The sequence below is a fragment of the Sminthopsis crassicaudata genome, chromosome 4 (genome assembly GCF_048593235.1).
Source record: "Sminthopsis crassicaudata isolate SCR6 chromosome 4, ASM4859323v1, whole genome shotgun sequence".
In the NCBI taxonomy this organism is placed as follows: Eukaryota; Metazoa; Chordata; class Mammalia; order Dasyuromorphia; family Dasyuridae; genus Sminthopsis; species Sminthopsis crassicaudata.
The window spans coordinates 114,122,969-114,146,799 of record NC_133620.1 but is presented as its reverse complement, the minus strand read 5'-3'; the positions used below and the strand labels follow the sequence as shown (position 1 = coordinate 114,146,799).

Here is a 23,831-nt window from a genome sequence, read left to right as displayed (position 1 = left end):
TATAACTACATACTAAGTCAAAGTAAAGCTGAGAGGGAATAATATCTTGGTCAGAAGGACTGCAAGAGAGCCTGGAAAAAATGAAATAAGAAACATAGAATGGAAAAGTTGAGGAGGAAAGAAGTGCAAGGAAAATTGACATCTGAGAAACAGATGAAGGAAAACTTCACCTAAAAACTTTATGTCTTAAAATTATAAGTCAGACTGAAAATGACTTAATAAGAAAATAAAACTAAAAGTAAAAAAAAAAAAAAAAAATAGAAAAATTTATTAGAAATATATAAAAAATAGAAAACAGGCCAAGGAAGAAAAATTATTTAATCTAAGAATTATTGGAATACATGAAAACTGATTTTAATAAAGTATGGATATCATATTTCAAGAAATGGGTAAATGAAATTAGAAGTCAGATCCAAAGGACAAAGTGAAAATATAAAGAATCTGTTAATCACTTGGAAAGTAGCCTTAAAATGAAAAATCCCAGGAAGGATATAAACAAAAATCCAAAGCTTCGAAGTCATATAGAAAGTACAAGTACAACAAGCATCTAAAAAGGAATTTAAATACAAAAGAGCCACAGTAATAATAAACTCACAAGATTTAACAGATGTCAGCATAAAAGAGCTCAATATTTAGGACATAATGTCATTAAAAAGTTGCTTTTGATGTCTTTCTAAGTTTTTCTTTTTTTTCCCCTTTTGGTTTTATTTTCTCATTGATTCATTTTATACTAATTTTCAGTACATTCAGTTTTTAAATGAGGTTTTTCTGCTTCTGTTCTCAGGTGTCAAAGATAAAGGCTTACAACCAGGGATAACATATCTGTGAAAGTTAAGTGTAATCCTATCAGGATAGGAGAGGGAGAGAATGAATTTTTAATACAGTAAAATATTTCCAAGCATTCATGATGAAAAATCCAGAACTTAGAAGACATTTTGAAATGAAAACAGTTGACATTTATACTTAGAAAGGTATACAGATTAGTTTAATTGAAAGAGAATGTGTGGGTATGCATTGTTCTCACATTAATACGGGAATAAGAAATATATGTCAGAGTTAAAATATCTTTAAAGGTCACAGAGAAAGGTAAAAATGACAAGAGTGTCTATGGATGGTTTTGTTCGGTTTTAATGGAGAAGGACCAAAATGGAATGAATACATTCCTAGATTAGAGAAGAAAAGAAGGGAAGAAAATAATGCATAATAGAAGTATATAAAGTTATATATTGATGGAAGAATATGTGGAAAGAGAGAGTATCCCATGAACCTGATTTTCACTGAGCCAAATAAAGCAAGATTAAACACAATTTCTCTTCTTTTTGTCTCCTCTTTTTCTTTATGTCTTCTTTCCAGGTCTGTCTTTGTGTCTCTATCACTGATCTCTTTTACACACATTTCATTGCAGAAATATATTAAACTCAAAATGGAAGTTGGAGAGAACAGGGTCAAGTTGGAGAGAGAGAGGGGTCTAAGGAAGAGGCAAGAGAAAGTTATGGGAATATTCGTAAACAAAACAAACGAAAGTTGTGGGAGGAGCATGAAGTGGGAATTAAAAGAAAATGAAAAAAGAGTAAAAACATGGAATTGGAAGTAGACATGGAAGAAAAGAGCTGGGACACAGATAGAACAAGTTTTTTCACTTAAAAGATCACAGATACCAGGCAAAGTCCCTCTATTTTACCACTATCTTTTGTGAAGGTGTGGAGAAGGACGGTATGATAAATCAATAAGGAGAAAAAATACAGATTACAGGATGGACACATTGTGAATATGAATGGGATGAATTCACCCATAAACCAAAAGAACAGAAATGTTTAGAAAATAATCTAAATCTAAGTTTGTTTTTAAGAAATAAACTTGAAATACAAGTAGACAGAGGTTTTTGAGATCAGACTATCTTTTACCTTTCTTTTTATCCTTAGTGGTTAGCATAGTGCTTGACACATAGTAAGAACTTAATGTTTACTGACTAGATGATTTAAAAGAAAAATTAATTGAATTGGAAGGAGAAATAAACAGTAAAGCTTTTTTGAGTGGAGTGAACTTTTCAGAACTAGACATGAACCAAAAGAAACAAGAACGAAGTTGAGGACCTCAATAGAACTTCAAAGAAATTATAATGGACTGATTACTGAATGGAAAGAGGATTTTTATTCTTCTCAACTATAAATGGCATCTTTATAAAAATAGAGTTAAATTGGAACAGAAAGACCTCACCAAAAATATAGAGAAAAGAAAAAAAGAAAAGAAAAGATAGAAAAAAAAAAAAAGCATGTCATTTACTCATCACAATGCAGTAAAATTATATGCAGTAAAGTTCCCTTAAAGAAAGAAAATAAGAATGTTGATAATATTGACTGAAATACTGTGAGGTAGTTCCTGACTTATTTACAAAACACTTTTCTCACTTCCTTTCTAATGTGGGCCTAATTTCATCTTTCTTAACAGATAGTCATCACATAGTTACCACATGTCGAAAAATTTAATGACCCCTCTAAATATAGATTAGTTACTTATTGATGTACATCTAATTTATGTTTATTGTATAGGTGTTTATGTGTGTATATATTTATATATCTAATGATATGCTCATAAAGTAAACATTCACAACTTGTCTTATTAAAAAAAAAAAAACTAAATACTTTTGAGGTTATCAAGCAATAAAGTATACTTGCTGAGGGTAAAAAGACTGTCAAATCATCCCTAGAGTATAAAGAACAATACATAAGATTTAAATTTTATTGAACAAGTCACCTCAGAGTGCCATAATATTTTTCTGTCCTTTATTATAACAAAGTCTTTGATTTAGTTCAGATTTCTAGCTTTTTCATTTATTGGAATATATAAAAGAAGTCCAAACAGTGAGAACATTCAAGTGACATCTTCCAGGAAAGGTTCATACCTGTTAAAGTTCTGAAGTCATAAAACCATTATTATTCCTGAATTGAACTGAGTTTTACCTTCAGGCCATAGAGGGAACTATCCTAAAACACTATATAATCACTTGATATAGCCACATGAAATAAGGATATGTGACTTTTTTGAAAAACATATTAACTACTTCTACTCATGGAAACTTTTCCCAGTGGTATGAAAATGTCTTCTGGATTCAATAAATGTAAATTTCCAGTTCAGCATGAAGCCTTTCCTTTCACAATTATTGGTGTTCTTCCAATCTTCATATCAGCTTATATTTAATCTTTGTATGTGTTGTGCCCCCACTCCCAACTTAAGCTCATTGAAGGCAAAGTTTATTGTTGACTTGGGTCCTCAACTTCTAGCACTTCGCCTTGCAGATGGTAGTCACAAAATTGTTGGTGAATGAATTGAATTAGAACTACCATTGGAGATTTAGTATTTTTTCTATTGTAACATTTATATGAATTCAAAACAGTCCTTCATACCCAAGAATCATGACTATAGGACATAACTAAAACATTTTTAATACATCTGAATTTTAAGGTAATCTTTATTAATTGGTTAAAAATAAAAAGTCAAAAGAACAATGAACTTTTGATTATTCATTAATTTGCTTCTCAAGATAAGGATTTAAAATTTTCCTTTTTCTTTTACTATTTTATATTGTTAAGGGTAATAGATGAAGGAAAAAGTTTATGAAATTAGCTATTCAAGGAATTTATTAAGTGTCCCTTAGGTTCACATAACTTTTACTATTAGCACCTTTGAATTAAAAAAAAGAAAAAATATTGAAACATTTGTTTAAAATAAAAATATCTTTTTTTTTCCTTTTCTAGTACCAAGCACTCTTCTCATCTAATGTTTGACCATAATAGTAAAAAGTTCTCAGACTTCATAACTAGCTCACTGTTACTTCTATTTCAACTGAGTAAAGTGTTTATAATTTATCAGCCTCCTTAGAAACTAAGTAGGCTATGTTAAAGTTATAAAAAACTGCCTCCCTAAGCTAATCTTATTGTATGTCATCAGACATGAACAGGAGAAAAAAATTATATAGTAGAAATGTGTATGTTGAGTACTTTTGGAATACTTTAGATTCCAAAACAAAAAGTTTTCCCTGCCCATTATTTTTTAAAATAAATTGTTTTAAAAAATTTTTTAAATTATGAATTTTTCAATCCAGAATAAAAATATTTCCACATACAAAGGACAGAAAAGAAACCATGGATCTCTTATGTATATCTTATTAAAAGAGAAACATTTTAAAAGAGTTTACCCCCACTTATTCTGGGCAAAAGTGGGGCAGAGCAGCTCCATCAAAATTAAATGATTTATTGTCTTTTATAAATGGTACACAATTTCTTGTTTAATGTTGAGGGTCAGTGGAGAGCAAAATCATGGGAAAATCTTGTGTGTCCTCATTTTCTTGAGTATAATCTCCAGCAAACATGGAAGAAAGACCAAGGTTCAAGGGAATATACTCAAGAATTGAACTTGTAATTTCTAAATGCATTTTTATATATCAGTAAGTGATGGAGAAGAACAGAGCTAGGATGCTGTTAGTGTTAAAGTGCTTCTAAATAACAGTTACTAGTGCCTAAATAATAATGATTAGGCAACAACAGCATATTCAAATTCAGGGGGCAATAGATATCTCATAGTCATTGTTTTAAGAAGCAAATATTTGAAACTGAGCAATATCTAAACACTAATGTACCTGAAATTTTACTTTTGGGCAATAAAATCTTCTGTTTTTTAAGAAATACATTTAGTTCTTATAATAATGGCCAAATCATCATTTGTTTGGTAAGCATTTATAGTACCTATGTGGTATAGTATATAGTAGTATAGTAAATAGAGAACTACTACCTTAGATGTTAGTTTGGGATTCCAGTCTTGCTTCTGACATATATTGGTTCTTGTGACTGTAGACAACTCACTTGATCTCTCAGTGCCCTGGGCAGATCTCCATGGGTCTTAAGATTCAGAGTAGACACTAATCTGCATTGATAGAAGAAGCTCTCAATCACTATGATCTTCAAGATCTGAATCAGTGTCTTAGCCTAATACTATAAGTGTTGCAAGTATGAAAAATTAGAGATCTCAAAGTAAAGTCTTAAAATACACATCCTGGAAAGTCTCTAGGATCTTAAAGACTCTTAATTCTCACACAGAAGAACTAAGCAATTGTCAAAGAGAAAAAAAAAAAAAAAAAAAAGACATGGGCCACATGGAAAAATTGAAGAGCAGATTTTTAAAAATGAATGTCAGGGATGTGTTTGGATGTTCATAAAAAGTGACCCTGGAGGTCATATGATTCATCAACCTCATTTTATGACAAGGGCATAAGTCTAAAAAATTTTTGACCTTTTCACTAAGTCATACATGTAAGTTGAAACTTACTAGCTTTGAAAAGCTAGAATTTGAACCCATGTCTTATCCAGATCTTTCCATTATAATATAGTCTCTTCTATTGATGCAATGAGTTGGGCTTTTGATTTTTTGTTTGTTTGATATGATATTTACTAACAAACTTTACTCCACATTAGATTCTCTGCAATATTTAGCAAAGTGCCAGATACTGGTTGTGTCCAATGTGCAATTACTTTCCACTTTCATATGATGATCAGTTGTTGACAGGGAGAATGTATTTTTAATTTGATTAGTATTTTGTCAACATTAATTGTTGTATTTGACCTAAATTATGTTGTTTCTTGTTTTGGCTTAATTTGCATTGTTGTCATTATTGTGTGGTTCTTTTGTTCTACTTCATTGTGTGTCAATTCTATCAAGTCTTACTGTGCTTCTTTGATATCTTCATTTTTTCCCACTCTTTATAATACAATAATATACTTTACATTTATATATCAATCTGTTCATGTTTCAGTTATTGAACTTGTTTTGTTTCAAGCTTTTAGTTCTATAAAACTTGTTTTGTAATTATATAAGATTGTATGTATCTTGATGTTAATTACCAGATATTTAATGCATTTTGTTGCCCTAACTAGAATTTATCTTCCTCTCCCCTTTACATTTTGTAAAGAATATACAGAAAAAAAAACAATGATTTTTATGGATTAATCTTTTATATTATTACTTTATTAAAGCTATTTTCTATTCATTTTTTGGAGAGTAGTTCTTAAGAAAAAATGCCTAGCTAAAAGCTAATAGAGAATAAATTGTGTACAGACAGGTGTTAAAAGTGAAAAGTGAGAGAGTAGTAATTATGTGCCCTTAGAAAGAGTTCAAAAAGGAAGTGAATCTTGATTTAAGACTTCAAGACAACGAAAAATTTGGGAATATAGAAAGAGGAGAAAAGGCATTTTAGATAGAATAGCAAGAGCAAAGGCAGGTTAAAATGCATGTGATATATGCAATAAAGAGAAAACAATCCACTTTACTATATATAGTGTCTGTGCCTAGGAAGAAAGGGCCATTGATTAATGGTAAATTCCCAAATCCAAACTTAATTGGCTCAAAAATAGAAAAAATATTTGGCATTCTTTAAGCAGAATAATGGTTGTATAAGTTAGAGGAGAAAGAAACTGGTTAGATATTAATACTATGGTAATAACCCAGATCTGAAATGATTGAATTCCATATTAAAATGGTAGTAGAAAGGAAGAACCAGAATCAGTTGTTCTTGTTGATTACTAGATATGGTTATCTAAAAGATTGAAAGGATTAACTAAAAAATTACAATATGTTCATGCCATTCATATAAATTAATTGGCAAATGGGGATCAGATCTGTTTGGCAGAAAATATTTGCTTAATGGAGATGGAAGTCATTGGTTTTATATCTTAGATCTTAGTTTAATGGAGTTCTGCTTAAGTATGTTTCATAGTGGAATAAAGCCAATTCTTGAATTCCAGATGATTGCATACAAAAATATCGACTTGCATATGTACAGTGATGAAAAACCCAAGGTGATGATTCAAGAGAGCTGTTACTTTTTTTTTTTTTTTTTTTTTTTTATCATTGTGAGTACTTGTTCCATTCCAGTGCAGCTCAAAAAACCTCTGTGCCTTAGTTGATGATTTTATGATATGCCTCTGACCAAAAGAATTAATTACCTGATGACCAGCATTCTGTTTATAAACTTCTCCAAACTTTGCTAGGCTGGTTCTCCATAATTGGCATTTGAATTCTTAAGGAACCTGTATTAAAAGGGCTTTTTATCTTGGTAGGATCAGTTAGAACTTTTACTCCACTGAAATAGCCTTTGAGACCTCAGTATTATTTCTATGCTATATTGAAGAGTAGGAGGATTTGATAGAAATAGTAAATGCTTGTTTTATGTTAATTTTTTTGTTTAGTATTGATTAGGAATCACTGAGGAAACCAATGTTAAAGATGGTATTTTAGATGGTATATATATATTTATTTAGAGGTATTTAGAGGTATATATAATAATGAATGCTCTCTTTTTAAATGTTGTAAAGACTTTAAAGGGCTAAATAAAACAAATTGTAGAAGCTAAATGGCAGCATTTTTTATTCAGTATTTAGTAACTGGGTATAATTTGCCTCTTGGTTGATTTTAAGTTGAGTAGATTCTAAAACTTAGTTTCAGTTTTTAAAGAAATTTTTTCTAAGCTTCATTAGAAAGCATGGTATTTTCAAAACTAAGCCTTTGCATTTAAAAATCCATTTGGTTCACTATTATCATTTTTATTATTATTTGCAAAACTCATGATTGTATAATTTTAAAATTCCAAATCATAATAATGAGAAAAGACAAACAGTTTGAAAGCATATTTCTTAAAGAGAAAGTCTTTTCCCATTAAGAAATAAAACCTACTATTGACAAATAGTTTGTAACCTCATCCGATGCTATGTTTTAACTAACCACACAGATTTCTCATCTTCTAAAAAGGATCACAACTTCCATTAGCACTAACGAAAATCATTTATGTGCGTAAAGAAAGAGTACCTATTAACTTTAATTCATATGTTAAGTTTTGCTATGTGTATTCTACTACACATCAGTTCTACTGTAACTCTTGAACTTATATTGAAGTAATTGGAACCTCTTTTTTTCTCCCATCATCATTATACTGGTCCTATGTTCCTTTTTTCCCCCCAGGGTGACCTTAGATTTGATTTTATAGATTTTCATTGTTGTAAACTTTTTTTTTCCCCCTCTAAGTAAAAGAAATGTAGTGAATTCTTAAGGTAATGTATTTTCCAGAATATTTGCAAATGTTGTTATGAAAAGTAATTCCATCTCCAGGTCCTTGTATTTCATGTGCTAAAAAAAAAGGCTTAGATTGCTTTTGATTGAGATTTTTCCCATTTTATTGAGCAGTGGTGTTCCAGGATCAAGCTGAATTGCACAGCATAAGAAAAGAGCATTGAGCATTTGATGGAAGCAGATAATAAAATGCATCAATTGTGTCAGCACCTCGTTGCAGTCACATCTGGCTTACTGTCAGGGTCCCATTAGATTCCTGTGGTTTTATGTGCCAAAAATAATATGCTCTGTAGTTAATGGAACCAGGATATTTGCAGTTTGATTAAAAAAAATCATCTTATTTTCTTTAAGATCTTTGTCAGCTTAAGTTCCATCTGAGCACCACCTTGTCTCTTTAAAATTTTACGACTGAGAGATCAATTGTTCTTTTGATCCATTTCTCTCTTTTCCCCCCCTTATTACAGTGACTCCAGCAGCCTCAGCAGTACTGATGCTGGTTTGTTTACCAATGATGAGGGAAGACAAGGTACTGAAATGTCATTAATTTTCTCTTCCTCCTTTGGAAAAAAAAAAAAAGTTATGTTCATTATAAGTTATTTTATGAGTTGATGACTTATATAATCCATTTTACAGTAAACATATGGCTTAATAGACTTGAGATTCCATTTCATAACTAGTCTTTTAGATGCTATGAATGGTCATGTCCTAAAGCAATTAAATCCCTTGATTATCTCCTACAGCTAGTATGTAAAGCTTATAATATTAGGAAGGATTATCTTTCTTTTTGAGACTAGTACTCTGAAAGCTTTATGTACCTCAACCTTTTCAATTTTGTTTCTCTTTTAACAAGTTCACAAGAGAATGTTTCTCATTCTCTAACTGATTACAATTGTCTTTAAAATTGTTAAGCATTAATATAGCTGGATTTGCAACTCATTTGTCATTTTTATTCAGCTGTAACATTTATTCCTCCTGTTCATTTTTGTAAGTAATTAGATGATTTCCTTGAATTCAAATTTCAGAATGAGGAAATGGAAATAGTATTATCTATTTTTTTCTTGTATCTACCTACTTTAAAAAATTCTTGAAAATATGCTTTCCTAATTTTTTTCATTGTAATATAACTATTTTAAAAATATGGAATAATTTTAATCATTAATTTAAGAATTTCACAAAAAATTATCTTGTTGAAGTTGCTTCTAATTCATTTATTGTTGCTAAAAAAAAGGTGTTTTTTTTAAAAATAATTTTAATCATTTTGTGATTTCAAACAAGTAAACAGTTTAATTACAATTTTAAAACAAACTGAAAGCGTTACCATATCACATTAACTTTTTTTCCAACCCATCTATCCCTATAGTGATACTTTTGTAGTAAAATGTATAAAATATGATCATTAGTTTTGTTTCTAGCATAAATTATTTGTTCCAAATGAGTAAGTTTATAGTTAATTTCAAAAATAATTTTAACCGATTTATAAAAGTCATGAGAACTTTATTTTGAACTTAAACTTTTTTGGTGATAAAGATTCTAATGGCTAGGAGGGAGCTCTGCCAAGTTTCTTTCCACCTTTAGGTAAAGATTAACTAAATTATCCCCAAAAGATAACTTCCTCTAGGGGCAGCTAGGTGGTGCAGTGGATAGAGCACCAGCCCTGAATTCAGGAGGACCTGAGTTCAAATCTGATCTCAGACACTTAACACTTCCTAGCTGTGTGACCCTGGGCAAGTCACTTAACCCCAGCCTCAAAAAAAAAAAAAAAAAAAAAAAAAAAAAAAAAAAAAGATAACTTCCTCTAAATCAGATCCCTATAAATTTCTATTTGTGTTAATTTTTAAAAATCAGCCTTCCAAATCTTTTAAAAGCTATTAATCTCAGAGAAGTATAGTATAGTATAAGAAACTTCAAACCTTCCTTTTTTTCTGTTCTCTCCAACTCTTCATCACTTCATTTGGAGATTTCTGGGTAAAGATATAGAAGTTATTTATCATTTCTTTTCTCGCCTTGTCACTAGTAAAAGCAGTAAGTGTATGCTCACTAAAATAATTCTTAGTGACAAATGCTTTAAAACTATAGTCACTGGTTATAATACATTAACTTTACACACATTGAGATCTCCAATTTTTCGAGATTTCTTAGCTGTTCTTTCCCTCCCTCAATTACATGTAAAAAATTTTTAACATTCACTTTTTTCCAATTTTGAGCTCCAAATTTTCTTTTTTTCCCTCCCTCCTTGAGAAGACAAGCAAATTGTCATAGATTATATGTGTGTAGTCATGCATAACATATTTCCATGTTCTCCATATTACAAAAGAAAATAGGCATCCCAAAAATCAACAAGAAATCCAAAGCAAAAAAAGTATTCTTTGATTTTCATTCAGTCTACATGATGTTTGTTATTTCTCTGGAGGTTTTTGGAATCATTCATCATAGTCTTTTGGAATTGTCTTGGATCATTGTATTGTTGAGAATAGCTAAGTCATTCATAGTTGATTATCCTACATTGTCGCTAATATAATGTTCTGGTTCTGCTCACTTCTCTTATAACACAATAATATTCCTTCACACTCATATAACACAACATGTTCAGCTAATCCACAATTGATTGGCATCCCCTCAATTTCTAATTCTTTACCACCAAAGAGCTGCTATAGATATTTTTGTACATAAAAGTCAACTTGACTGTTCTTAAATAGGAAGATAATATTACTCATTATTGTTTTCTAAAACTAACTTATAGAATTTAAATACATTGTTAATAACAAAGTACACATTATTTTGAGTTTACTCATAGTTTTTTTTTTTTAATTAAAAAGAGTTTAACAGCCCATTTGAATCATGTCAGTGATTCTTATTATCTGATAAGAGAGGAATGTATGCTAGCATTATGATTTAATTGCAATAGGAAATTCTCTGTACCAATGCAGGTCAATACCTTTGCAATTTATAGACTTTAATGAGTTGCCTAGAGCACTGAGAGAGGTTATGGTGTTTACTCAGGATCACATATCCTTTAATTCAGACCTTCTGGCTTCAAAGCCAACTTTCTGTTGACTATGCCATGCTGATTCTACATTATTTGATATCTCCTATTAAATTTACCCATTTTATTTAGAATAATGAAAGTTATTATCTTAAAAGCTGTGTATCACTTAAAATTGAATCTTAGACCTTTCATGAAGAAAAAAATAAAATTACTTTCAGTTGAAATTGAGGATTATTTTCTGTGCATCTTTGGTAAGGTAGACTTGGAATGAATAAAGAGGTTGAGCTAATTTTCATGAAAGCCAACATTAGCAAAAAAAAAAAAAAAAAAAAGACTTCTGAAAATCTTAGATGTAACTTATGAAGTCCCAGATTTCATTTTGCTATATGCTTTATGTTTTTCATTTAGTCATCTGTTTTGTTTCACAAAATTAGAGTTTAGACATTTTAGAGTTCTGATTATCTTTCATTCTTGTCTTAAAAAAGAAGGAAAAATCATTATTCTCAATAAAGAAATATTCCTTAATTTAAAATTGTTCCCTTTAAATTAGACTTTTAAATATTCTCATGTGTCATACTTGCTAGTTTGTGTTTGTGGCAGGATAGCATAGTATTTCTCAATATATCCATGCTACTGTCACTTTTCATTTAAAATCAACTTTTTCAAAACTATTTCTTAATGAACTTAATCAGATTAATTTCATTTAGTCACATCTGTTCATGATTGTTTCCCCTTTTACATTCCATACAAATCATGAAATTAAGCTAATTATATACCATTATCAGCTGCAAAGAACGAGTTTCACAGTTTTATACCTTTTAATTCCCTGCAGGAGATTAAGGCTTGTTTCTTCTTAATATGGAAAGGGTAGTAACTTAAATGGATTTCCCTGCAGTTATTGCCAAAGGATTAACCAGTTTATTATTGTTTTTCACATTTCTAAATTGGTTCTAAAACATTACATTTTATGTGTTCTTATTGATGGCAATGTTTGTCATGCCATTAAAAACCATTCCTGGAATGGAGCTGCTGTGTAAAAGAAAAATGTATTTTCACCTTTTTTTTTTTTTTTTTTTTTTTAATAAGTATTCATTCTCTTGATGTTAAACTTGAATCTTTGGGGGTTGGGGACTTTTGATTTATTATCTTTGTACAGGTGATGATGAGCAGAGTGACTGGTTCTATGAAAAAGAGTCAGGCGGGGCTTGTGGAATCGCAGGAGTCATTCCCTGGTGGCAGTCTGAAGAGTCTACAGAATTAGGAAAAGAATTACCAGATCCCGTCTTTCAAAGTATCTTAAGTGGTTCTTTTCCTCTTATGTCACCTTCAGGCAGAAGAGGTCAGTAACACTCAGACCCTGAGAGGTAGGCAAAATGCTTGGGAGTCTATACTCAAAGGTGAAATGTACACTTAAGCATGTTATTTTAGTCCAACTGGTTCTAACTGTCCTATTTCCTGATGTCTTATAGTGTCGCTACTAATTATTGGTTATAATAAAAGACCAAATTTCACTTGCTTTCCTTTTCCTTGCTATATCCCCTATGATATCAGAATTAAGGCCTTGGGAAAAAATATGTGAGGAACATATGATGAATAGGCACTGTTCTCATAAGCCAAAGAGTAATCAAGAATTGACTATTATAAATAATACTCTTTCAGTTTCTTCTAATGCTTTCTAAATAAATGCTTTCCTCAATGTTTTACTTTCTTTTTCATTTTACACATGTGCATTAAATTATTTTGTATGCATAAACGTATGTATATGTATATATTCCCTCCAACCTCTCAGTATTTACTAAATTGAGTTCTTTTGTTTCCAGGTTTTCAGGCTAGACTCAATCATCTACATGGAATGCCCTCAAAGAACATCAAAAAATCTGGAGGAAATTCTACTGCAATGGTAGGATTTTTTTTTTTTTTAATATTAGTGGTCAATATTTGGAAATGTTCTTCTTTTTCTGTGGAATAAAAAGCCACATCCTCATCCCTGATGTCCGAATGTTATAGCTAAAAATAATCCATTTTCTTGTAGGCTACAAACTGGACCAGTGAGATTCCCCTATAAACCAAATCTTCTAATGCTAATTAATTAGATACCGTTTTGAACATCTGGGGAATGACATTCGAGGGAACCTGTCTCCTGTACTCTTCCCTGGAGATAGACTATTGAAGTCAGAGCCTGTCTGGTGGAAAAACGAGAATGTTTTTTGCTCAAGGACTGGTATTCTTTCCTTTTAGTAAGAAATGAACCGGATTGAGGAACTTTCTTAGTAATTTAGGTTGAGCATAAAAAGAGTCAGAAACTATCATAAATAAATTTATAGTCATTTTATTCCACATTTTTCCAATACTTTTATTTTTTTTATAAAGTTTTTTATTTTCAAAACACATGCATAGTTTTCAGCATTCAGTCTTACAAAATCTTGTGTTCCACATTTTATTTTCCCCTACCCTCTCCCCTAGATGGCAAATAATCAAATATATGTCTAACAAAAATTATTTTAATTTTTAATTTGGACTGCATTTGAACTCAGGTCCTTCTCATTCCAGAACCAGTGCTCTATCCACCACACCATTTAACTGCTTCCCACAATTCCTTTAACATTGAAACTTAATATTATTTTCTTTTGTCAAAATCTTTCCTAGAGTTAGGAAATTTAGAACTCTTTGATCCAAGAATTCCTTACTATTTTATATTATGACTAATGAAAGAATAATCAGTATGTATCAGAATTATTGCAAGTGAATTGTGACTAAGTAGTGCATTGGCATTCATGATTACATATTGGATGAAAAAGTTTAACTAGGATTCATCATAATTTTTGAGTTCTCACTGTATTTTCAAAAGAGGAGTAGATAGGAATGCTCTTTTTAAAAATAAAGTTCACATTTTACATAAAATATACATTCTATTTGAATTATTTGCTTTTTATCCCTGTGTTTATTGAAAAAGTATAGTATAGTATTGTTATATTATTGAAGTGGTCCCAGTTCTTTTTTACACCATAGAGTGTAGTTTAGAAACCATCAGCTTAGGGAATGTTGAACATTATTTAGAGCTATCAGTTTTACTTTTTATCTTAAAACTGGTTTTTTAAATACTATTTTTAAACAACTTTGTAAAACAGTACTGCCCTTCCCCAAAGAGATTTTTGGAAGTTAGATAAAAATGAAAACTACTCTTCAAATATCCACAGATCTCCAGAAAATGTTGATTCAGAATATTTAAAAGCATTATGTAAATAAATTTTCACCAAGTTAAAAAAGAGTTATCATTTGTGAGTTAGTATATCATCATTTTGTTCAGCATATAGCAGCTTGCATAATTATAGTTGTAATTGCATCAAGGTGATTAACATTTATTAAGTGCCAACAATTTTTAGTAATCATTTCTTTAATATGTATTTTTATGTTATTTTATACTTGCATTGTCATAATTTAGAAATTAAGATCAATTGAACTATTAATTGAAATGAAATTTAAATTTAAATTGCTTTTACCTTTATTAACAAGGAAAAATTTTTAGCATATACAATATTTCAGACTGAAACAAAAAACAGTTGAATCACAAATGTAAAGCTGCTCCTGCAACTGGATATTTTTTGCTTTTGCTTATCTAAGGTGAACACTAATATTTTAAAATTAATACAAGTATTTATAGGTAATGTGGTTATGATAATTGCAACCTATTTTGTGTAGACCATTATGTGTTATAGACTGAAAATTCAGATGATTACTTCTGAATTATATATGTATGTGTGTGTGTGTGTGTGTGTGTGTGTATATATAAAGAAATTTTTGTATAATGACTGCCTTTCAGATATGAATAAGACACTTTAAAACCTTGACCTGTGAACTTTGCCTTACTCATCATGAATCGAGATGAATGTTCTGTAGTTCTTGGTGCAGTTCTACCTATTTTTATTTTTGGTTCACTGCTTGCTTGAGCATAGCTGGGATTTGTAGCCCATTTTCTAGGCTTATTGCAATCTCACTCTGGTATTTTATAGGAGCTATTACAACTGATAGGTTAGCTTCATGGTATTGATGATACATGGCTTAACTATACTAAAAGCTGCCTTCCCCCTCTAAATTGTAAAAAGGTGATTAAGTTTCAGTTGATAGAGATATACTGTATATATGTGTTTATAATGGGACTAGTGCATTAGGTCATAAACTGTTTTCCTGGCCCATTTTTTTGGTATTCAAAATTTAGCTGAAGACAGCAGCTGCTTCTTTTGCTTTTTATCCCTTCTCTTATTTGTAAGACATTCTTTTAGGGGCTTCAAATGATTAATTTTCTTTTTAATAAAATGCCTAGTTTGGAAAAGAAAGTTCTGAGTTCAGATTCATGAAAGTATATTAATAACATTAATCATTCCATAATATTTACCCAGTTTTATCATTTAATAACTTAAATATTTGAAAATGAAGGCACGCTGTATAATAATCTATGTAAAATATGATAAATCACACCAAAACCAAATTTGCTTTTATAACGACATTTCTGAATAAAACTAAACATATGTAACACTGACTCATTGAACAGAATGACATCTGATTCTATTCAATCAGTGGTTGCACAGGCTAAGTGAGGATTTTTATAAGGGTCATTGTCATAGTTCCTATGGAAGGTAGAGGAAAATTTTTTGACTTATCATTTTAATATGAAATAGAGGTTTCTAACCTGTGGTTCAATTTCAGGGGAACTGTGAACTTTCATGGAGAAAAATTACATCTTTATTTTCACTAACCTTTGGTTTCCTTTGTAAACCTCTATCTCATTTTATGCATTTTAAATCATTCTAATAATGTAGACTTCACCAAGCTACCAAAGGGATCTATGATACAAAAAAAGGTTAAAAGAGCTCCTAATGTAAAATAAAGCCTATTTGAGCATTGGTGATCAAAGGGATAAGGGGAATTTTGTAGTTAAGTAAATATACTCACTTATAATAGCCAACATTTATATCGTTCTTTAAGGTTCACAAAGTACCGTTATGTGCTAGAGTCTGGTCATTTGTGTTTATTTGGGCAAGCTTCACCCATATCTCATTTGAATCTTATCTTTATTATGAATTATGCATAATTATTTTGATAAATAACAGATTGAAACTATATACACTGGCTTGTCACAATACAACTTTTATACCAGAATCTTCTCAGAAACTTTTATTTCTCTTTTTATAATTTATGAAGTTATTCATTTGAAATAACATCCATATATACTGTCATAATTTTTCTCCAGATAGATCTGAGTTTTAAAACACCATATAAAAACAAATACAAAATAAAATGTAAGATGGAGTGTGAGTAAACAGGGAGGCTCTGAATGTTCTAAAGTCATTACATTGAAGTTTGGGCTAACAGATATAAGAGATCCTCATATATCTCAGGTCATCAGTCTGTTATCCTATGAACTTGATAAATACTAGACCTCTTCCTTTTTTTGATCATGTGTCTATATTGGTAATTTTATGACATTATTGTTAATATACTTTGGCCTATTTACATATACTATTTGTCTTTCTAGAGCTTCTTTGTTAGGATAATTTTTTTTTGAAAGAACAGTTTTAAATGATATGTGAAAAAACATTTATATAGAGCTATCAACTAAGTGGTATTTCAATAATGCTTTAGGTATATAAGGTGGGATTCAATTTGAGGTCATATTTATTCTATATGCCATTAGAGAAGGGTAACATTTCAGTAAAGAGTTTACATACATAGATGCTTATGTGTTTCCTTATAATATTTTGGAATATTTTATAGAGCTTAAATTAAATCATAGCCCTTATATAGTTAGCTTCCAATCTAAAGAGCTTTGCTATTATCTTTTTCAATGCTCTTTTCAAGACTTTAGTAAGTTGAATTGTGGAAAAAACAGGTACATGTTTTTAAGCTCACTGTGATTTTGCTCAGTAAAATATGTTACCATGCTATCAAAAATGACACCATATTTGCTTACTCTTGCATGTTATCAACATAACTTAATATATTTTCTTTACAAAATTCTATTGAAGTCAACCCTGAAATTAATTAGGCTTACTCTGTCACTTTATATTCGTATTTTAATATCTTTTTTAAAAAGCAAATCAAGATATTTATTGACACCACTTATCTCCACTTATCTTAAAAATATTTGATAATACCATATATTTTAACCACTTCATTTTAGAGGCAATTTTCATTAATCCATCAGATTAAACAAAGGGATGGCATTTCATTTAGAACATATTATCATCCAGTTCATACCACTTTATTTTTTCCCCAATAGTATTTTATTTTTCCAAATATACATAGAGTTTTCAATAATTATTTTTGTAAGATTTTATATTCCAAAATGTTTTCCCTCTCCCTCTCTTACCTACCCCTCCCCAAGAGAGCAGACAATCTGATCTAGAGTGTATACATACAATACTTTTTTTTTGGTGGGGAGGGCAGTTGGGATTAAATGACTTGCCCAGGGTCACACAGCCAAGAAGTGTTAAGTGTCGAAGATCAGATTTGAACTCAGGTCCTCCCGACTTCAGGGCTGGTACTCTATCCATTGTGCCACCTAGCTGCCCCCTATAATACTTGTAAACATATTTCCCTATTTGTCATGTTATGCAAGAAAAATCAGGCCAAAAGGGAGGAAATCATGAAGAAGAAAAATCAAGTAAGCAAATGAACAAAAAAGGTGAAAATATTATGCTTTGATCTACATTCAGTCTTCATAGTTCTCACTCTGAATGAGGATGGCATTTTCTATCCAAGTCTATTGGAGTTGTCTTGAATTACCACATTGCTGAGAAGCGCTAACTCTATCTTAGTTGATCATCACATAATCTTGCTGTTACTGTGTACAATATTTTCTTTTTCTCACTTCATTCAGCATCAGTTCCTGGAAGTCTTTCCAGGCTTTTCTGAAATCAGTCTGTTTATCATTTTTTATAGAACAATAATATTCCATTACTTTCATAACCATAACTTATTCAGCCATTTCCCAATTGAAATGCATCCACTCAATTTCCAATTCCTTGCCACAACAAACATTTTGCCAATGCTACAAACATTTTTGGACATGTATGTTCTTTTCCCTCTTTCACAATCTTTTTGCGATATAGATATAGTAGTTATACTGCTGTGTCACTAATGCACTGCTGTACTCATAGTTTTATAGCCTTTTGGTCATCGTTCCAAATTGCTCTCCAGTATGGTTGGATCATTTTACACCTCCACCAATAATGCATCAGTGTCCCAGTTTTCCCACATCCCCTCCACATTTATCTTTTTTTTTTTTTTTTTCAACCCAATCTGAAAATTAAGATAATTCTGAAGTGGTACCTCAGAATTATCTTAATTTTCATTTCTCTAATCTCTAGTGATTTGGAGTATTTTTTTATATGACCATAAATGACTTTAAATTCTTCATCTGAAAATTGTCTGTTCGTATTCTTTAACCATTTATCAAGTACATATGACTTTATTTCATGGTGTGAATAAAAGTTAAATGGGAAATGCTTATCATATCCTATCTTGCCCAGATCCCCTTTTAAAACTAGTTAGTTAGGCTTCACAGGAGTCCAAATATGCTTAATAATGCTCTTATATGTCATGGCTATCTGCAAGAGAGTGTGATGCTTTGGAGCCTGGAGTAGCAGGGAAACTTGCATATCTAAATATAAGAAAATTCTGGGACACTGCTGATAATCTAAAGATTAAGGAAAACAATATAGAACATTATATAATGAAGAATTAAGATCTATAAAGTTATTTAAAACAAAGTAAAAAAAACCATTAATTATAATATTATCATTTGATTACTTATTTTTGATAAGATGTAGAATTAGATGTTTGTAAGAAATGTATACTCATTTCTACATTAATCTTCCATTATATCCTTCTAACTTGATACTAGAATTAGCCCTCATTTTCTTTTTTTTTTCTTTTTTTTTTTTTTTTAGCCCTCATTTTCAGATGCGATTGCTTGAAGTTCAAATAGATTTATCTAACTCAGTGGTCATAAAGTTTATTACATAGAAAGTTACATAAAGCTACTTTGGTATGTGAGTGTAATTGAATATTAGTATACCTTAGAAAATGATAAAATATAAAATACATAGGCACATGAAAAGACATAAACTGATACAGAATGAAATAAGTAGAATCAGGAAAACACATAAACATGTATACAGTATGATACCTGTGCATATATAAATGACCCCTCAACAGAAATAGATACTGTTGATTTGTGCTTTTCTGAGTCAGTAGCAGTCTACAGGGATCTGTTTCTATTTGAGTTTGACACTACTGGTTTTGAACACTTTGTAAATAACTCTAAAATCTTTGGTTCATATCACTTCATATCCTGTCAGATTCCTAGGCTGTATATTAGAACTTGGCTAACACATCTTGGTATCACATCTGAGTCTCTTGGATTACTCAGAAGATCTTATGAGACAGGGATGGGAAACCTTTTTTCTGCCAAGGCCCCATTTGGGTATTTATAACATCATTTATGGGCTATAAAAATTATCAACTTACAGAACTCAAGCAGTGGGAGGTTGCTGTACCTAGCTTTTAGCTCACCACTATTGCTTGCAGTTTCCTTAACAAGTGATTTTTGTGGCCTTATATGGCCAGTAGGCCAGAGGTTCCCCACCTCTGATCTAAGAGAATGTGATTAATTTCATGAAAATTCATATGAATTATTAGAAAAAACACTCAAAATACAAGTGTTTTGATAAATCAGAAATATTATATTGACATACAAAAGGTAATATTACAATTAATATTTTTTAACTTTGAATTTCAACAATTTTACAGATTCTTAATTATCAATTCCAGAATATTCTATATTTTTTCCATAATCCTTAGTATCATTAGTGCCCTAGAATTGTGATGTATTCAGAGCTAGTTTTTCCCCCTTGGTGAGGTGATTTAATCAATTTCCCCATTTCTATAGGTATTAAGATCACATTGTGTTGAAGTGATTCTTTTTAATCATAATTTCATAAGGGGTGCAAAGCATGACAATTTCTGCTTTTAATCTTCCTCTTATTTGTAAAAATATTTCTAGATAATCTTTCTGTTTATAATCTGGAGACATGAGTGTACTTATGACCAGTTTTAAAAAGCCAAGGTTACAATATAGCTTCTGAATTTCTTTAAAATGTTTCTCATATAAATTTTCATATTTTAAAGTTTGCATTCTATCTTTTGTTTTAAATATAAAACCCTTTATAAATATGTTCCACAACTATACTGTTTGCATTCATTGATATTAAGACTACAGGTTGGAATCCATTTGACTCTAAAGAGGGAGACAATATGCCATCTTTTCCATCTTGCCCTTTAAAAGGGTGGCGACATTGCCAGAGTATCCATTATTTTTGTCATCCAATTCAAAGAAACAGAAATGCTGCAAACATTTTACTTTGCAAGAAGCTTCAACTCTGGATTTCTGCCTTTTATGTTACTGATAGAATTATTCTGATGGTCTATAAAACTCAGTTTTCTAATTTGCCTTCAGATATGTCAGATATCTAATATCAGAAAAGTTCAAAATCAATGATGGGTAGAACACTTCCAAGTAGTATTTAACAAGCACTTACTTTACTATAGTTGCCTGAAAATCCTCCAACTGAAGGTCAATTTGAAGAACTATAAATGTACATGTAAGTCATGTAGATTGAAGAGGCTTTTCTGTCATTGCCAGAAACATTGCCCAAGGTAATGTTTACAAATATTAGTTACCTGTAATCAGGTATGTTCAAAGGAAGCTTGTTAGGTTCTTACTAAGTGCTAAGAGGAAGAAATCTCTCCTCTAGACCAGAGAGTGATCGGCAGTTTCTGGAGACAACAGCACATTACAGAAGCTGATGTTTCTAAATTGAAAACTAGAGGTGATCATTGGAAAATATGTGTCCAAACTTTAAATTAGCAAAGATCAAGTTGAAAACTTTTCAAACAGTTGTTTGTTGTTTTTCAGAATTGTCCAGAGCATGAATAGTTCTCAGACCATCAAGTAGATGTTGATCATTTCCATGTATGCTGGAGAAATTGGTTTGACATTTTGGACTATTTATACAAAAGCCATCATTTTTCATTTTGAGTGTTTTATTCACATTATAGATTGGCTAACTAATTTTTTTTTTCCATATCACTACTTTTCCTAATTTGCCACTTAGGTCAAAATTAAATATGGTCTTAGAATTATCAGCAAGTATTTGTTTTTTTTTGTTTTTTCTTTCTTGAAACATTTGGGGTTAAGTCACTTATCCAGGATCACACAGCCAGGAAGTGTTGAATGTCTGAGATCAGATTTGAACTCAGATCCTCCTGACTTCAGAGCTGGTGCTCTATCCACTGTACCACCTAGCTGCCCCAAGTATTAGTTCTTTTTGAAGCCTTTCAGTTTATTAAAGTTATGCAGATTCTTGCCTTTTCTTATTGTAGAAATTATGATATCAAAATATAAAACATCACTTTATTTTTTCAGGATACTTTTGTGCCCTTAGTTTTTCTATGTCTAATGTTTTTAATTATTGAAATGTCTAAAATGTTATTTGAATTACATAAAGATGGTTTTTACTTAGTAGATATTTTCTAGTCTTGTTTTAAATTTATTCTTTTCCTCTCACTTTAGAAATGTTTTATGAAATTTTTTCTTATTCCCAATTTGAAATTTTCTTTTAATAATTTATTCTTTGTTCTCTTTTTTTTCCTACTTTGTCAGTCACCAAAGCCCATCATTTAAGTCTTCTGTTGATCCCTTCTTTCTACTTCCACTGCATCTACCTGAATTCTCATTTATATCTCATATCTGTTATTATAGCTGACTCCCAAATAATATTCTAGAATTCAGTCTTTCCCCCCACATTCATTATGTCTTTCACCCCAGTGATATGTAAATTTTTCTAAAATTTCACTTGCACATAAAAAAAAAAAAAAAAAAAAAAAAAACAACCAAAAAAACATTTGGCCAGAGAGCTTGAATGATTTCTTCTCATCTATAGTTTAAAAATCTAAACCTTAAGTTTTAATTTAAGAAGTTTTTAAATAACTACTATATGTCAGGCATTTGTGATATTAAAAATAAATAAATAAAACAAAAGTCACTTCCTCAAGGAGCTTACTTTCTTGGACTAGAATCAAACATTACTTTATAATTTGGCCTCTATCTATATTTTTACCTCAATTTCCTACTCCTTTCTCTTATGTACCATCTACTTCAGCTGCATAGCTCCATCTTTGTTCACACTGTGACACTGCATATGCATTTGTCTCTCCTGCTGATCTTTCTGCCATTCCTTGCCCTTACTTTAAAGCCCAGCTGAAACACCACCAGAACAAAAGCTTCCCTATCACCCCATTCCTCTATATTCACTTTCTATGAATTCCATCTTCAGTATATCCTGTATTCATTTGACACAGTCTATGATTCCAAGTGGTATTATTAATTTTTAGTACATAATGTGAACTGAAGAAATGCTGATAACAGTATCTAGTGTTATCCTTATTTTTTCCAAGCTCTGTTTCCCTTATCACATTACTAATGTAGCTTCAACAATTTGATATTTCCTTCAAACATAAACCTAAAGCTATTTATTAATTTTTAATGTCCTTTGACAAATACAGAGAATTTTTTTTTTATAACTGTTATGAAGAGTCTCAGATTCAGATGTGTTTCATGGAATCATAATATTTTAGAGCTTGAAAAAAACTTGATGATCATCCTTGTCATTTTATAGATGAGGAATCTGAGGTTGAAAGAAAAAACGATTTGTCTAAGAGCAGGGTTTCTTAACCTTTTTGTGTGTGTGTGGCATGAATTTCTTTGGCAGTATAATGAACCTTATGTACCTTTCTCAGAATAATATTTTAAAACACAAATAAAGGATAGTAAAAATAAAGAAGTATTTTTTTTTTCCCTATCCCATGCTCACCATTTCCCCGAAATCTGCATATATATTCTTTGGACTGTGGGTTAAGAACACTTTGCCTTGAGTATTATAGATTAGTTTTGACTCTTATTCTCTAGCAAAGTACATCAATGTATTTGGAGTCTAATGGAGATTGTTATAGAAATGATCTTGGTATAAACAAAGCCATTGCAAATAATAATGTTATTGTAGCTCATCTAATCTTAGATATCTACTTCTGCCTAAAATAATTTGGGGACATAATTATATCTTGATACATTCATCTCAGAAAAATAAAAATAAAAAGATGCCAAAGAATTTTTATAACTTATCTTACCTTTTAATGTCTTGAAATCTATACAAGATGTCCCAAAAGTCTTAGTAATGTTTTAATCTTTAATCACTTTGTATTTTTCTATGTGTATACACACACACACATACACACACACACACACACACACACACACACACACACACACACACACACACACACACACACCCCTATTATCTCAAGAATATATAGTTGAACAATATATATTATACACATCATAAGTACATATCATTTTAAATCCATTGTTGGGGCTGGGTAAATGTCTTCATGTGATCCAATCCTATCATTTTAAAGTCGATAAAACCCTAATGAGCTTAGGTGAAAAGGTACCACAGCTAGTTAGTGACAAATTCAATGAGAACATCTCTCCAGATTTTGATTCAGTGATCATTGCTCTAAATTATTATCTTTGTTCAAGTGGTTTTCAGTTATGTCTAACTTTTCGTGATCCCATTTGGAGCTTTCTTGTCAAATATACTGAAATGATTTA

The 23,831-nt window shown here is 30.6% G+C and overlaps 1 protein-coding gene across 5 annotated transcripts in view; it reads left to right on the top strand.

Moving 5' to 3' along the window:
- Positions 1-23,831, top strand: part of GPATCH2 (G-patch domain containing 2) — a 459,123-nt gene that overhangs the window by 168,540 nt on the left and 266,752 nt on the right. For 4 of the 5 annotated variants that reach the window (XM_074309180.1, XM_074309179.1, XM_074309182.1 and 1 more), the window contains 3 exons: positions 8,580-8,641; positions 12,258-12,440; positions 12,922-13,001. In XM_074309180.1, coding sequence (XP_074165281.1) covers positions 8,580-8,641; positions 12,258-12,440; positions 12,922-13,001 — 325 coding nt within the window. Of the gene's footprint in view, positions 1-8,579; positions 8,642-12,257; positions 12,441-12,921; positions 13,002-13,133; positions 13,294-23,831 lie in introns of those variants that run through there. The other variant, XM_074309184.1, reaches the window with a different exon arrangement.